The 18,135-nt window shown below is 43.4% G+C and overlaps 1 protein-coding gene across 1 annotated transcript in view; it reads left to right on the plus strand.

The window, feature by feature from the left end:
* Hs6st3 (heparan sulfate 6-O-sulfotransferase 3) overlaps positions 1–15,961 on the plus strand; it is a 719,306-nt gene extending 703,345 nt beyond the window's left edge. The window contains exon 2 of the mRNA NM_001271404.1: positions 14,911–15,961. Within this exon, the coding sequence (NP_001258333.1) occupies positions 14,911–15,619 (709 nt within the window). The 3' untranslated portion in view covers positions 15,620–15,961. The remainder of the gene's footprint in view (positions 1–14,910) is intronic.
* The last annotated feature ends 2,174 nt before the right edge of the window (positions 15,962–18,135 follow it).

An 18,135-nucleotide genomic window follows, 5' to 3' on the forward strand; every position in this document is an offset into this window, starting at 1 on the left:
ATTACTTCCAGCATAATTCGGTTTCTCCTAGATTAGTTTGTGGAATGACACTGGCATTTAGTCACAAATGAATTACTCCCCCTGCCTATGGTTCGAGCACAGAGACAAATATCAGATGGTGAGGGAGGCTAAAGGACAGGGAAAACTCTTGTTTCACCTGTGGTGTTCTGGGGCTCAGGAGGACATAGGAAAACTAAAGGCGGTGCCTCTGAGCTTGCCTGCTGTGCACAGGTTAGCATAAACAGCAGGTCCTGCTGCCTGGAAGAACATGCTGAGGGAGACTATGGTACAAGGTGGTGCTGGCCAGAACCAGAGCTGAGCAGAAGCCACGTCCTTCTTTGGGAATGGAAGCCATTTTCAAGCTCTGCCACTGTCTTTCTTTGTCTTCTATTATTTCTTCCTTGATTCACTGTAAAGAGGAACTTCCCCTTATCAACTCATTGGTACCCGGATAACTAATTCACACAGTAAAGAGGGGTGTTTGATTCATTTTGTTTCTTGGTTTTCAAATAGCGGGTCATTTTCCTAGCTCCTCCAAATGTGGCTTTCTGTTGTTACTGTTGACTTTAAAAACTCTTATATCATTATATGCTCATGAATCTAAATACCCTTAATACACTGAAGCCAGTGTCCTGAATGTTCTTAAGAATACGCAACATTTAACCACTGGCAGTTCATTCAAGATGGGTCCTCACTCCTGCTGATAAAACCCTAGCCCTATGCAATGGAGTCTTCCCACCACACCTGCCTATTGAAAACACAGTGTCTTGATGTCCTTATCCATGGCTTCCTCAACACAGGTGGCTGTTCCCATTTGGAGAAGAGAGACCACTGGACATTTCACACATGTGCAGCTCAAAATCCATAGCACTGTTTCCTTAAGAACACAAGGCTATCCTTTCAGAATGATTCCTCCACAGTCTGTCAAAATTTTAAAAGGAACATCCACATTCTGGTTGCCTTTGTCCATTTCTGTGAGTCCTGCTTTCTCTTAGTTTTGAAGAGAAAAGTCTGCATGTGCATGTGTGTTCGCGTGCATGTGTGTGCATGTATGGATGTGTGTGTGCTCGTGTGTGTGCGCATGTGTGCTTGTGTGTGTGCATGTATGTATGTGTGTGTGCTTGTGTGTGCATGTGTGCTTGTGTGTGTGCATGTGTGTATGTGTGTGTGCATGTATGTATGTGTGCATGTGTGTGTGTTTGTATGTGTGTATGTGTGTGCATGTGTGTGTATTGTGTGTGCGCTTGTATGTGTGCATGTGTGTATGTGTGTGCATGTGTGTATGTGTGTGTGCATGTATGTATGTGTGCATGTGTGTGTTTGTATGTGTGTATGTGTGTGCATGTGTGTGTATTGTGTGTGCGCTTGTATGTGTGCATGTGTGTATGTGTGTGCATGTGTGTGTATTGTGTGTGCGCTTGTATGTGTGCATGTGTGTATGTGTGTGCATGTGTGTGCATGTATGCGTGTTTGTGTACATGTGTGTATGTGTGTGCATGTATGCGTGTTTGTGTACATGTGTGTATGTGTGTGCATGTGTGCGTGTTTGTGTGCATGTGTGTATGTGTTTGTGCATATATGTGTGTATGTACATAATGCAAATCTTGAGTTTTCCTTTGGCGGCAAAGAAAAGGAAGTGGGGTAGTCACAAATGACCTCAAGTGACCTTGAACTCAAACTGCGTCTGCTCTGTCTGTCCCATATGCAGTATGCCCCAGTGACCTAGCTGAGCAATTGTCATGAATAACATGATCACAGATATGCTCAAATGACAGGGTAAGCCAGTGTAGGAGATGACAGAGGGACTACTACTCCTTGATTTTCAACCTTAGGAAAATCCTTTCACTTCTCTGGCCAGCTTCATCTTGTGTCCGTGTGGACTGAGTGTGTCCGTGGCTTTCTCTCACATACTCACAACCTGAGGACAAAAGGAAAGAATGAGCAAAGTGTTTTGAAAACTAAAAGAATTATGCAAATAACAAAGCACTCTAGACTTAAGAATCATTATCATAAGTTGTTCAATATTTACAAATCCCCTGTGTCTGAGCAGCTTACGTGGCTCTTTCTCCATGAGGAGAAAGTGGGGACCGTAAGTGTAAAATCTGCATATGTCGGTCTTTCAGGTATTTAGGTTCTCTGCGCCCTTTGTGATTCCCTGTGTGGTTGAATACTTCCCTTGATCACATGAAGGGTTCATTTACAGTTTATTTAGTCAAGGAAATAAGATGGAGGAGTGGAGGAGAACAGTGTCCTCCCCTTCCAGCCACTCGCCCAGGCCATGGTGGAAAGCAGGTGGCTCGGAATGGGAGCCTAGGTCTTCCTGTGTTTTCTTCTCCCTGCATCTCAATGGAATTTCCCAACATTCACAAAAGGACGTGCTCACACTTCGTCCAAATGAGCGGAATTTCATGTTTCCTTTGGATTTTCTCTTCCCCGAGGAAGGACTTGCAATAGTCAAGTTAGAATGCAGCCAGCGTTGTAAAACACTGTTCTGAATCTTGGCAGCATTTTGAGATGTGATGGAAGGGGGAGTAGGAAGGGGAGGGGAGGGGAGGGGAGGAGACTTTACATTAAGTCCAGAAGAAAGCCATGATATTGCAGGATCTCTGCACCGATTCTCTTGCACAGTCATCTCCAAGCATGCGTTAGTTACTATTATGGCATTACTGAAGCATCGGCCTCTGGATTCCTTGGTAAAATTAAAAGCTGACGCTATTACATCAATTCCCTGCATTCTCCAAGGTCCTTTCCGCTGGTGTAAGTCTGTGAGACAATGGTATGGGGTCATGGGACTTGTTGACCTGGGAAAATCATTCCAATGAATTGTGCAGAGTTCTAGGGATCTGGAGGACCCCCTGGACACTGAAGTCCTTTACCTCTTCTGAGCTTGGTCCCCCTGTCCTTGCACGGTGCTGCTTGGCCCAGGTCCTCTGTGACCTCACCACAGGCAAACACAAATCTTTCCAGCGATCCTTTTAGAGCTCTGAGTTCAACCAAGCCTGGGCCATGTCTAGACCCACACCGAATCATCTCAGCAGCCTCTGACTAGGCGAGGGAAGAGCTTGTCAAAACCAGCTGCTTTCCGGATTGCAAACACTGGCCCACAGTTGGACAGAGTGCCCACTCAGGAAATGCTACCCAGTATTGCTGCTGGTATGGATTTTCATTTCACATGAACTCTACACATTTCTAGTCAGCTTCCCACCTAGTCATTGTCTGGGAAAGTCCTCCAGAGAGCTTGCTTTGCAGGGTAGGACCGGGTAGGACCGGAAAGGATCTGGTGTGGATGACTCTGTAACCTTGCTTAACATGCTACAGCGGTCATGGAGCCCTGGTGCAGAATATGTAAGAACCAAACAGTATGTGTAAGGCAAAAATCTAGACCGAGCTGATATCTCTCTCTCTCTCTCTCTCTCTCTCTCTCTCTCTCTCTCTCTCCCTCCCTCCCTCCCTCCCTCCCCTCTCCTTTCTTTTTCTTCTTCTTTTCAAATAAAACCCTGTGATTTTTTATGGACAATCTGCATCAAAGCTGTCAAATGTGGATCTAAATATTGGAACATGTGCCTGGCTCTTAAATACCCTGATTCACTTCTTTTCCTTTCCAAATTGGCCAGCACCAAGGAATCACAAATGGACACCTCATCGCTCCCACCGCGTGTAGTTCTCACATTCCCTAAAAGCAGCGCCTGAGAAATTAGCTAAAAACGAGTGCTCGGCTGAACACTTGAGGCCGATAACACAATCAGAGTGTACTATCTGCTGTTCAGCTTGGTCCGGCTGGGATTAGAGCTGCTAGGGAGACTGAATGAGGCCTTATCTCACTCCAGGGCGGCTCCAAGGCTCCAGGTGGATACCCGCATGCATAAACCACAGCTCCGCAGACCGCCTAGAGAAGTCCTCACGCCCAAATCCCAGGGACGCAGGGCAAAGCAGGGCGCCTCTGAACCGAGCAATCCCGGAAGTCTCTGAATAATGCATGAGAGCAGGACCCTCCTCCGCACATCTGAAACTGCACGGAGAGGATCTGTGCCTGGCAAGATAGCGAAAACAAGCCCGTGGAACGTGCATTCCCTGAAATTTATGCTTGTGGGAGCCGCTTGGGGTACAATGAAAGCAAATGTGACAAGCACCAGAAAATCGTGGCATTTTAGTGAGTCTGAGGCTCACAGGTTCACGTCAATATAAGAAACTGACGTGACAGGACTTAAAATCCACCGTACTGATAAATGCATCCCCTTACTCAAGGGAAGGACGAGTTAGCGACTGGAATGACCTACGGTCCTGGGGCCTCCCATTTCCTACTTTTGTTTGGTTTAGCGGCTGTGGCTTCCCATAATTAAAGTTAGCCAGTGCTAACTCTCTGAAGACCAACATGGAGTATAAAGGGTGGGAGATTCAAGGCTCTCTGATCCAGATGCCAGCTTCAATATGCAGCAACCCTGGAGAGTGGGACCGGAGCCCACGTGTCGAGTCTCTAATTTGATATCCCAGCTGCTCATTATGTGAAGAATAAATCTTTTTGGAAAAAAATGTCGCCATACTAGCATGTCGTGAAGCCCCACCTGGCTGTCCTGGAATGTCCCTAGAAGGCCCCTCTTCACAGTAGAACACTGTCCAGAGGGAGGGGGCAGAGCCTGGTCTCGGCTCCCTTTGGCTTCAGGTGGCCGTGTACATCAGAACTCAAGAGTATCGGCCTTGTGGATGAGCCCTCCCATCCTACCCTGAAGTCATGTGCACTGCAGGTGGTAACTGCATTCAGGGATTTTGACGATGCGATAGGTGCAATACTCTTGACTGGGAGACTCTACTTCTGTGATTCATTATAGGTGCAGTAGTTATAGCTTGGGATTTTCATCGCATTATTGATAATAATAATAATTCTACTGCTTAGTTATGCAAAGTGGAGAGACCATTCCCGTGTATTAACCAGGCACAACTCAAACATTATGGTTTTATGGAAGAACATTCTATTCTATAGAAGAATAGTAAATAAAACAGACAGCTCACCTTCACCTTCTGGAATAAAGATGAAAACAGGTTAAATGAGCTCAGATTCTTAAAAAGTGGAGAGAGAGAGAGAGGAGAAAGAAAGGAAGGGAGGGAGGAAGAGGGGGAGAGAGAGGAGAAAGGGAGGGAGGGAGAGAATATATGGAGAGGACTGTGCTTTACGTGAAGTAAGTAATTACATATTATTTTCATCTTCTTCATTTCTCCTGTCTCACGAGTTCCATATTGTTTGTCTATAACAATTCCCTATTGAGCTTCTTACCCGGGAAAGCGATACAAAGCGCTGATAAAGCCACGCCTCTGACAGGGTGGGCACACAGGGAACTATGGGTACAGAGCTTCATCTCTGGAGAGAGTTCTTTGGGCACCCCTCGCACACCTTGGTTAGGAAGTTCAAAGAGTGAAGACCTGTGAGTAAATTACAGGTGCCTCGGCCAAGGGGCTGGCTGTTTTGTAAGTCACAGTGAGGGAGGAGATGATAGCAGGATGGCGGCCATCCTGAGGGGATGCTGTGTGAGACAAGGGAACATGCTTGTGTCTCCATTCTCTCACAGTGCTGACATCATGGAAGCCATCGCTCTAACAAACACCATGGTCGGCCTCCTAAGGTTCGTCATTACGATACTTGGCGATCATGCTTTCTAATTTCCCGTTTGCTGAGATCATTTTTATATCCCTTAACTTGCTTTCAAGGCTTACATAAAGGACCCTTTCATCGCCATGTCAAAGGGCAGGCTGATTGCCAAGCGCTCATTGACAAAGGTATCCTTGGAAGTACTGTGAAGATCATGCTATTCAGAGATCATGAAGAACAGCCATCCCATACGCACATATGACACCAAAGAGAGGAAAACCTGGTTCCATTCTGAATATGTTGAACAACCCCATCACATAGCAGGGCAGAGGGGGATAAGAGTCTCTATTAGAGGTCACGTGTCAACTCATGTTGAAAATGGACACGTCATGCATGCCTATCCCACAGCAAAGACCAAGAATCTCTTCAGCAACCCCGAGTCTGTCCCTTACCACAGCTCTGGGTGTTTAGGTGACACTGACTTAGAACAAACTTGAGTACACAGAACACTCATATCAAAGACTGTAGGGCAAGACAAGGAAGGAGAAATTTCTTGTTTCCCATGTATTTTACACAGTCGATAAATCAATAAAACAGTGTCTGATAAATTTTGTATATTTATTCCTTCCATAGACTTTGGCCAAAGGAGCATCCATGATCCATTTGGTCATGTGAATCAGGGTCTGGGGGGAAAGAAGGGCAAAGCCAGGTTCTGTCTTTCAGGTTATAAGGAGGCCTGTGAGCTTAGTAGGCACTCACTGGCTGCTATAATTACAGGCAGTGTATAGGAAGGCTCAAGCTTGGCTGGGGAGACAAGGACAGAGGTTGATAAGGAAGACGCCTAAGCAGAGGTGTTCCCACTCGGTTTTTATTAAGTATGATGCTATGACAGTAATCTTGCTGTTTGGTTTTATATAGTTTAAGCTAGAGATGGGAGGAATATGTTCATTAAAATTTGGGAGCCCAGCATTTTGTAAATTCTTTCCCTTGCTTTCTTACTGAAGTGTCAAGTCATTGCCTCACACAGCAGTGCATGCTGTTCCAGTCACTCCAGACAAAGTGATTCAAGTACCTTACACTCCTCCTTACACGCTTGCGCCATATTAACTCTGCTACCATCACAGTATCGAATGAGAAGTATTAAATAGAAGCTAAGAGAAAGGAGGTGTAGCTAGAGGCTACCAAAGGCAGAGGAAGCCAAGTCATCAAGTCTGGTTTCTTGAGCCTGTCCTGAAGCCCCTCCCCCTTGCCACACCCTCAGGAGCTTTGCTCAGCTGGTCTCTTCTGTGACTTCAGAATGTCTTCTGTGCCTCTAACCTACTTAACCAGTCTCTAATGGCTATGGCTAAATGAATCTTTCTTTCGAAGGCATTGCTTTTATGATTTTAACATAAGTGTGATTCAGAGCCTGGGACATTTTGGTTTCAACACCAAGGGCAAGCTTACAGTCGCTACCATCCATTATATACAAGCAAACATTGATGAATCCACATCATGAGCCCCATGGCCTAGACAAGCTACTTGAGTCACTCTTCAAGGTCCAGAGAACATTCTTAAATATTTTGGTCCACTCCTTTCATCTATAACTTGTCAATTAATATAATTTTCTAGCCTAGCACGCCTAAGTCATCAATACTTGAGGGCATTTTAAAGTCATTTTCTCCACATCTTTCAGAAATGTTTTTTTACACACAGCAAACTGTTGATAAGCATGTACCAATTAAATCACTGACTATTTGAAAAAGGAACAATTTAACCAGAGCTTCCAGGGACTAATCCACTACCCAAAGACTATACATGGACTGACCCTGGACTCTGACCTCATAGGTAGCAATGAATATCCTAGTAAGAGCACCAGTGGAAGGGGAAGCCCTTGGTCCTGCCAAGACTGAACCCTCAGTGAACTAGATTGTTGGGGGGAGGGCAGTAATGGGGGGAGGATGGGGAGGGGAACACCCATATAGAAGGGGAGGGGGATGTTGGCCTGGAAACCCGGAAAGGGAATAACAATTGAAATGTAAATAAGAAATATCCAAGTTAATAAAGATAAAAAAAAGAAAAAGAAAAAGGAACAATTTATACAATTAACTTGTATGTGAAATACTTTCTTAAAGCAGTTGGAAGAAAAGAATTATTTTAATAATAAATAAAATAAACCAAATTGTTACTAATTAGCTGTTGTATGAGAAATAGTCAACATTTTGCCCCTCGTCTGTGTTGATGTCCTTCTCAGTCTCAACCAACAAAATCGAGTTTACATCATTCTACTCTCCATGCACATTTTCGCCTTTAAAAATAAAGGAAACCTGTTTTATGTGAGAGGGTAAAAGGCATAGTTATTAAAGGCAACATTGGCCTTAGTTACCCAAACGCATGCTCTGAGGCATAAGGTACAATGAGTGTTATTCAGAAAGGCAGTTGAAGTCTGGGAGATGGCCACGACGCATCTCTTCATGAAACCTACCTCTGTAGTGCAAAGAAGCAATCTAGGCAGAAAGGTCCAGGGAAGGGGGTGCGAGCCCTAACTTAAGCCAGCAGAGATGAGCACAGGAAAGAGTGAACCTCTTCGATGTGAAAGAAGAAAGCAGTTCTCCTGTGTTGTATTTAGAATGCTTTAATATGAGAACATTGAAAAATGTGTGTTCTGTTGCCTTGGAACCTCAATAAACCATGCTGCACCATATGCTTATGATCAAGTAAAATAATTACTGAGCTGAAAACAGCATCCATTTCCCGAGTTTTCTGTGCACCCATGAATCTGTCATTATTGTCCTGGGGCTACATGCCTGGCAATTCTAAAAAGTTCACTCCAAACTTTCATAAGTGAATTCACCCACGTTCCGATGAAATGGGTGGTAAGTAGAAGCTCTGTGGGAAAGACACTGTCAGCAAGGTGGAGTTACATTTCTTAAGAACCGTTCTAGCTCAAGGAGATTGGCAGATCTGCCCCTTCATTGGTATTTAGAACGTCTTTATCAAAATAACTGGGTGCCTAAAGTCTCTATGGGAACAATATCTTTAATCCCAGAGATTCCCCAGTGCCTAGCCACAGTGCTTATGTGAGGGAGGAAAGGCTCAATGTTTGGTGGGTTGTATATGAATGTCTAGTTAGGTGAAAGAAGGAAAATGGATTAGCAAGCTATCAGCAAATAAGGAGTTGGGGGGGGACATGGAGGGAGTGAGGGGAAGGAGTTGAGGGGGGGGATTGAAGGAGAATATTCAGTCTAGGTGTGGCAATGGAGTTAAAGGAACAGAAGTCAATGAGAGGCCTTTGTATCATGGCCACCACAGGCCCAGGGCTAACCTCCCTCTATCATTTCAAGACATCTGGTATGTTCTAATCCACTATTAAACAAGTAGGCTTAAAAACCAAAGTTTCACATCCCACAAAAATGAAGAATTTTATTGGAGACGGAATTGACAATTACGGGAGCAGAAGAAAACAAGTTTCCATTGTTCAGACACAGGGAGATGCCCTAGATTTCTGTCAGTAAAACGAAGTGCCTGAAACAAGTCTTCAATTTTGATTTTGGCTCAGTGTCCGTGGTCGCAGCCCTTGTTGGCTACGCTGCTCCTTCTCAGCCTGTGGGAAGGTGGGATGTGGTGGTGAGAGCATCAGGAGGACACAGTTACTCAAAGTACAGTGGGTAGGAAGTTAACAGGGAAACAGGAAGGGACCCAATTTCCAACACACCCATCCCAGGACACACCTATCCCAGGACACAGCCATCCCAGGACACACCCATTCCAGGACACACCCATCCCAGGACACACCCATCCCAGGACACGCCCATCACAGGCACGCCCATCACAGGACACGCCCATCACAGGACACGCCCATCTCAGGACAGCCCATCCCAGGACACGCCCATCTCAGGACACACCCATCCCAGGACACACCCATCCCAGGACATATTGCCAGGAGCTAGCTTTCTCTAACAAGCTCCACCATCTTCCAGAGCCACTGTGATGAGAACTGGGCTGTGGTCACATGGGAGCCGGGGAAAGGAAACCATTCCAGATCAAAGCTACAGCAGGAAGGGACAAGTGCTGGGGAGCTTGGTTCTGTTAAAGTCAGACGCGTGCGGTCCAGACACGGACAGCATTTCACGAAGATTTACTAGATTTTGAATGTGTCAAAGAAGCAAATCATAGAAAAGAAAATTTACAGATGATAAAAAATTAATTTGCTTTTTATCTTCATTAGTTGGACATCCTTCAATTCTATAATTTTATTTTTACAGTTTTTTCTGATTCATACTTTGGCGGCATTACAGAACAAAACCGATGAAATATATATGTGTAAATCTGACTAAACCACTTCTCAAATTCTGTTAGCCTCTGGCTTCCAAAGGTGCCAGTTAGGACAACTTGGAACACATCAGAGCAAATGTCCTTCTAGTTCCTTTTATTGTACCTTAAAAATTATTTTTTATTATTATAATATGATCATATAACTTCCCCCTTCCCTTTCCTCCTTAAACTCCCCCATGTATTTACTTTGCTCTTTTTCAAATTTATAGCTCCTTTTATTTAATCATGTGTGTGTATAAGTGTGTGTGTGACTGTGTGAGTGTGTATGTGCGTGTGTGAGTGTGTATGTGTGTGTATGTATGTAAGTGTGTATGTGTGTATGAGTCTGTGTGTCTGTGTGTGAGTATGAGTGTGTGAGTGTGTGTGTGAGAGTGTGTCTGTAAGTGTGTGTGAGTGTGTGTGTTTGTGTGTGTGTATGTGTGTGTGTCTGTGAGTGTGTGTATAAGTGTGTGTATGTGAGTGAGTTTGAGTGTGTGTATAAGCATAGTGTGAGTGTCTGTGTGTGTGTCTGTGTGTGTATATGTGAATGTGTGTGTGAGTGTGTGTGTATGTGTGAGAGTGTGTATGTGTGTGTCTGTGTGTGAGTGTGTGTAAGTGTGTATATGTGTGTAAGTGTGTGTATGTGCGTGTAAATGTGTGTATGTGAGTGAGTTTGAGTGTGTGTATAAGCGTGTGTGTCTGTGTGTGTGTACATGTGAATGTGTGTGTCTATGTGAGTGTGTGTGTGAGTGTGTATGTGTGTATGTGTGTGAGTGTGTGTGTAAGTGTGTGTATGTGTGTGTATATGTGTGTGTATGTAAGTGTGTGTATGTGTATGTGTGTGTAAGTGTGTATATGTGTGTATATGTGAGTGTGTGTGTGTATGTGTGTGTGTGTGTGTGTGTGTGAGTGCACTGCTATAGAGTACAATCTGCTCAGCCTATATGACATCACTTCTCCTTGAGTTTTCAGGGCTGAGCATTGGTAGTGGATGAGCAGTTGTCGTGTTCTCTCCTAGGAAGGCTCTCAGCATTCCTTTGAGCTTGTGAGCATTCAGCCATGTTGGTGAAACTCCACGAATGTAACTTTTCTAATACTCTTAGAACAGACAGAATCTCAACAAATTTCCTGTTCCTCTGGTTCTTACTGTATTTCTGCCCCTTTCCCCCAGTGGTCCCTGAAGCATGGGTGCAGGAATTCTATGATAAATTTATGTCTCAGTGTCAGATTTAATTTTATTTATAAGTTGACTCCTTTGTCTAAGAAATCTCAAAAATGTCTGGGATTTACTTTAATCATATAAACAACCCTAGGCATTATTAATTATGAAGTTAAATAGTTAAGTTTGAATGTAAGATCATGTTTTAAATTTACTTTAAGATCATGTATCCACTTTAGTATCTAGTAAAGCAATTACTAAAAATTCGGTTGTCTAGTATCCTCAAATAAGATCAGAGCATTTCCTTCATAATTCATTCTTGGGTCTTGATATCACTAACTTTGGAATTCTGACCTCCACACCCCACCCCAACTCTGTTACATTTTAAAATGTTGTTAATATAAGATTTGAAGCAGATACCAGAACTTGAATCTTACTGTCATTGGGTCTTGCTGTTGTTGAGATACTTTTGAATGTCTTCTAGTTGCTTTAACTAATGGGAAAGCTAATAATATTCCATCTGTACTCTAATTTGTCTCAATTGAACACCTTTATAATTTAAATTCTCCTACCCTGGTGTGTTTGGCAAAGAAATCCCCTGAGTTACATCCTTATTACCATATTTATAAGAGTTACTATAAAATTATTTGCAGAATAAAGATCACTCTGCTGTGGGAGTGAACCATCAAGCAGTCCCACATTAGGCACAAAGCAAGCTCATCTAACCTCAGCTGCAGTCGAGGAAATCCTTGGGCTGAGCTTGGTCAGCAATGGCTCCCTGTGAGCCCTGACACTCAGGTGGGGTCAACGAAACCCACTCTGGGTTAAACTTGATAAGCCATGGAAACTTGGAAGCCATGTTCATGCATTTCTTGATTCTCTTCCAACACTTGAGGACACATTCTTCCACTGGGGCATCATCTCTCCATCATGTGAAATGACAAAGTTGTGAAACATGGTGACAGGCAGTGCCAGGTGCAGGCTGGAGTGCCTGTGGCAGATTTGAGAAATTCTCCTTCTAGAGTTAAAGGGACTGAGTGTTGGGTGAGATTCTGAAGCTTCCTTTGCACATTCCAAACCATCTGGCTTACCTACTGGTAAGGATCTGCACTGAGAAAAAGCAAATACTTCATCAATTATTTGTAAAGATCAGAATAAAAATACCTCATCTTCAAACTATTTGCTTTGGTTCTTATAACTGAGTATGTAAAGAGTTTCTATCTAGTTTATCTTGGCCAATCAGATCAAGCTCTAAGTTGAATGTTCCTTCCAGAAGCTTTCTTTCTTGTCATGACAAAGGAAGAGTTCTCCAGGAGTGAGATCCGATTAAATCCAAGTTCTATAACTTACTACCTTTGAAGATCTCTTCTCTTCTCAAATACTTATTCAACACTAAATAAAAACAAAAAGAATTAGTGTATGCTCATGTCTTCATTATCAGTACTGTGGATCTATCACCTATCTATCATCTATCTATCACCTATCATCTATCTATCTATCATCTATCACCCATCTATATTTATCTATCTATCTATCTATCTATCTATCTATCTATCTATCCATCCATCCATCCATCCATCTATCTATCTATCTATCTATCTATCTATCTATCTATCTATCTATCACATATTTATTCTGTGTGTATCCATGTCAAAATATCTGCTTACTTCATTTTTCAAGCTTCTTCAGAGGACACGTTAATACAGATCAAGCTCATCTGACTCTCCTCTGGGTGCCAAGTAAAGGGTAGCCACACTGCACAAGTTTCCTTTCCTTCAGGGATGGCCACTTTCTGACCACTTGAAAGCATGCAAGGCATTTTACAGTGTTAGTCTATGAAAAAAAAATTGCACCCAGTCATTTAAGTATGTTTATTTAAATAAAACATTTATCATTGCAATGTAAGACGAAACTGAAAAAACTTTGCCCCGGTCTTGAAAGATACTTTGAGTAAGTGGTATAGGAGAGCACGTGGCTTGAGTAAATAATTTCTGTTAATTGCACATCAGCCTCCTGTACTTTCCTTTCCTCAGACACTCACCGAGCACCTCTGGGCTTTGTTGCTTAAAAATTACTAGTTTCTTATTTTCCATGGGTTTGACTTGCTGTGGGGTTTGTTTCCATTATCTTCTTGGTTGACACTGAGCTCTTATAAACATAAAATGTGACTTAGTTTTTGTCTTCTCTCTTCAAAATTTTATAAGCAGTGATAACATTCCCCCACCAAAGGCAATTTGTTCGGAGTTTGTCATGGCACATCTTACCAAGTCTTAGACTTCTCCTTGAAGTGAAGGTCTCCACCTGCAGCCACAGTGGGGAAGAGTGCTGTGACAACACAGAAAGGCAGAGGCATTTTGAACCTCTCCTGTCTTTTCTCAGTTTTACAAAGAGACAGCCTTTATTTGAAATAGGGCTGGACTTTGCCTTTTATGTCTAAATAAATAATAAAACTATAGCTGCTCGATTACAGAGATTGACAAAATAAACACGATGCAGTGGCAGCTAAGGTATTATTAATAGATTTTCTACTGTCTAAGTATCTACCAGCTATTTTCACCTGTCATTGATTTATGTATCATCTATATCTATATAACTATAATCTGTCACCTATTTATCTATCATATATCTATCACATCTCCTGTCATGTAACGATCATCTTCCAATAACCTATCTATCACATCTATGTATTCATTATGCATCTATCACTTGTTTTATATCTATCATCTATCTATTGATCTATCTACCTATCATCTATCTATCTATCTATCATCTATCTATCTATCTATCTATCGTGGTGTGTGTGTGTGTGTGTGTGTGTGTGTGCACGCACGCGCCCACGCGCGCGCATAGCCCATATCAAAATATCTGCTTACTTTATTTCAAGCTTCTTCAAAGAGCACACACTGAGATGAAGCTCATGTGACTGTGTTTTCTCCTCTGGGTGCCAAGCAGAGTGTATGCACAATTCTCCTTCCCTTCAGGGCATAGCAGTCCACTTTTGACCACTTGGAAGCATGCAAGGCACTCTGCTGGGGCTGCCTGAAGTTCTCCTAGAGCATTATGGAAACCACATCTGTGTCCCCAGAGAAATCTGAGTTAATATGATTCCTAGAGCATGTCTGGAGCAATGAGAAAGGGCTGGGCTGGGGCTGACTTGGGATCAAACTGGGTTCTGTGGAAAGGTAATGGGAAAAGCAGGGTTTCAGAAATGGGTTTCAGAGGGCTCATGTGTACCCTGTTCTTATGAAGAGTCTTTTCTGTGGCTTCTTTGACAAACAGACCTCAAGTCTCTTCTTAAGTACCTCAAGTGACAAGGGTGTGATGGGCACCTAACCTCTCCCCTTCAAGGCTTATAATCGGAGTAGCAATGTCATGAGAAAAGATGAAGAAGAATTAGGGATTTTATCTCGTAATTTTTGGTTCTATGACTTTGTATGTTTTCCATACACACAATACACACAGTACAAAAGATTGCTGTAAGGCTCAAATAAAACAGATAATGGGTAAAACCTTCCCACTTCAGATGGGTGTACATGTTTACTCTAAATGTAACCTATTGAAGCCAGCGGTACTTACCCAGACTGACTGCTGAAGAAATGAATGAGTGAATGAAGCATTCACTTGGCTCCCACCCACCCCATCCACATTCAGGGTGGAAAAGTCTCCATAAAGTTAACACTGACACCTGAAGAGTCAGGATGGGAATACAACACGTAGATCCTGTCGGCACAAATTCAGGCCAATTATGCCCCTTGAGCATTTGGCAGTAGAGCCCATCCACTCAGCACTGTTATAGACACTAAAGATTCATAAATCCCACGGATTCATGAATCGTGACTGCTATCAACCACTGACCTTCTCCTCTAATCTCTTCCAGGAATTTCTACTACATCACAATGTTGCGGGACCCGGTGTCACGTTACCTGAGTGAATGGAAACACGTTCAACGAGGGGCCACATGGAAAACCTCTCTCCATATGTGTGATGGAAGAAGCCCCACCCCAGATGAGCTGCCTACCTGCTATCCTGGGGATGACTGGTCTGGGGTCAGCTTGCGGGAGTTCATGGATTGTAGCTACAACCTGGCTAACAACCGCCAAGTCCGCATGCTGGCTGACCTCAGCCTAGTGGGCTGCTACAACTTGACTTTCATGAATGAGAGTGAGCGCAACACCATCCTACTGCAGAGTGCTAAGAACAACCTAAAGAACATGGCCTTCTTTGGGCTTACTGAATTCCAGAGGAAGACACAGTTTCTCTTTGAGAGGACATTCAACTTGAAGTTCATTTCTCCATTCACACAGTTCAACATCACACGGGCTTCCAATGTGGACATCAATGATGGAGCCCGTCAGCACATTGAGGAGTTGAATTTCCTGGACATGCAGCTTTATGAGTATGCAAAGGATCTCTTTCAGCAACGCTACCACCACACCAAACAGCTAGAGCACCAGAGGGACCGACAAAAGAGGCGTGAGGAGCGGAGGCTGCATCGAGAGCACAGAGCACATCGGTGGCCCAAAGAGGATAGGGCCATAGAGGGGACTGTCACTGAGGACTACAACAGCCAGGTGGTTAGATGGTGACCCTCTGCCTGCTCCTTTTTATGAAGGGAGATAAGCAGGCACCTCCTCCTTCTCTTGGATTACTTGGAAAAGGTTGGGCCATGATGAGGACCCCTGGCTTTATGTGACTTAATTTAGACACCTGCTTCCTCTTTGTCTTCATTTTCAATCCAGCTGGAGATTTCTCCTTCTTTTCTAGACATTTTCTGATCACTGGTATTAGGTGGGGGTAAATATATCTGACAGACCACTGTAGAGGGGGTCAGGAAAGAGGCTTCCAGAAGGAGAAAGCTTGTAGTATCTTTGCCACTCCCAGTGGGTCAATTTAGGAACCTGGAACCCACAGAAGCACACAGGAAACCAAAACCATGGTTTGGATGCTTGGCTGAGCGCAGCATGTTTTGCCCCACAGGACTTTGGTCTGTTTATAGAAAAAGAGAAAGAGCCTTTTGTCCTTGGATGATCCTGTCACCCAGTTTTGAATTTGGGAATCTTTCACATGAGGTTAAAATCATGATTAACATGGTTTGTCTCTACAGTTGTTTTAAAACAAGATGGCTGTAATATTGACCATAGTTAGAGACCACTAAACTACAACCTCTGAGGTCAAAGCCCAAAACCACATGTCCACTTTACCTTTTAGGGAACAAGGAGTGGACACAAGGCAGGGCTGGTTGTGGCCCTGAGAAGTGAACACTGGCAGGACATCTCGGGAAATACACTCCATTAGTAATGACCAACAAGACTGCACTTCACTACAGCAAATCTTCCAGATAAAGAATAAATTAAAACAATTAGGAGAGCGGGAGAACAAGGAAATCAGGAGAAACCCCTCCAGTTATAAACTAGCTTTAGGACCTTAGCTGTTGAAAGGATGGTAGACTTTTACCTTTACAAAGCAGATACCTTCTCAGCCAGGTTCATAATTCTGCTATCACAAAAGAAAAGATGTTGTCAAAGAACTTGTCTTAAAGGACAGGAATTAAAACAATGAGTACATGTAATACATTCCAGGTCAATAAATGAATGGGACCAGGAGATTCATCTGGCATCCACGACACCATTATATCAGGGGTTCAGAAGGACCTCACATTTGCAAGTGTTTCTAAACCACTATCTTCCTACATGATCATTGCCTGTTCTATGTCTACAACCAGAGAACCAAGCTACTGTGTACAAAACTGGACCAAAAATATGCTGCATTGCCTAGGCTCCTTGATGTTGCCCTTTCAATTCACAGCAGCAATCACTTCTCTGGAAAGGAATAAAGGGGGGGGGGGTAATAGGAAGTCTTCAGCTCACATTCACCCAGAAGATCAGAGAGGGTAGAGTTTTACAACACATTGATAAGATCAATCCTTTTAAACAGCTGAAGGTCAAAGGCTTGTGACCCCTAAATCAGATCCGGAAGCCCATTTTGTTCATGTCCTTTATGTTGGATGTTTAAGCCAGCTTTACATAAGCCACTTCTCAGCCTTTCAGAATGCTTTCTCTGGGGTTGAAAAGCCATCATGCCCCAGTATTTATGGAGTGCCTGATGCAGGGGAGCCATGCTCTTGTAGATTCCAGTGGAGAAGTGGCTTTGGTATCTCTCTCACTGTGATTGGCATCTACTGTACCGCAGGAAATGACATCACTGGATGGCCTTCTTGTGTCATGTTCTAAGAGAAGCCCCATGCTACACCGTGAATCCATTGAGACTAACCAGGTAGATATTGCTAGTCTTCATTATCTGACTGAGAAAATGAAGACCACAGATGGAATGAGGTTTCCATGGAAATCACAAGACAGACATGACTGTCCACACAGCACATGATCCATATCTACATTGTGGTTCACATGTAGTGTAGATCTTCCTGCCGTTTATACCAGAAGATGAATGTTATTAGTCTGAAGTACTTGTTCCTGATCCATAAAGCAATGAGATTACACTTGCCCTTCTCCTCAGGATGAGTCTCCTCTCATCTCCATTGCACTAGTGAGCTTTGAGAGATGGAGAACTTCTTTGGCAACTGTAACTTTTGAGCTGCACACAAATCTAAATTTAAAGTGGACAATTAACTATGGCTATTTAGTTGGTGGAGATGAGACCTCTTAAAGCATATGCATGTCTCTCTATGATGATTGGCTTTAGAAGAAGTGGAAGGGAAGGGGACAGCAGGCATGGATGGGAGTACATCCAGCTGTTAAGATCCAGTGGTCTGCCAGAAAGGGAAACCTAAAAAGTGTGTCTCTTCCATACACACACACACACACACACACACACACACACACACACACACACACACCTTCAGTATTATTTCAAGTGGAAAATCAAAATAAGCTAGAAAGCGTCAGATTGATTCTTTTAAACCTATTGTACATTTTGGCAAGGACTTCTTGGAGGCAGCCCCTGCTACCTTCACACTATTCCTTGGGGCTTATATCAAAAAGCTTGCTGACACCTCACTGCTAGATGCACGCGGTATGGCCTTCCCTCCAGATGAGAGCAGAGAGCAAGATGATGTGAGGAGACACCATCTCTGTGTTACCCTCTG

Source organism: Rattus norvegicus, chromosome 15 (assembly GCF_036323735.1).
Source record: "Rattus norvegicus strain BN/NHsdMcwi chromosome 15, GRCr8, whole genome shotgun sequence".
Classification (NCBI taxonomy): Eukaryota; Metazoa; Chordata; class Mammalia; order Rodentia; family Muridae; genus Rattus; species Rattus norvegicus.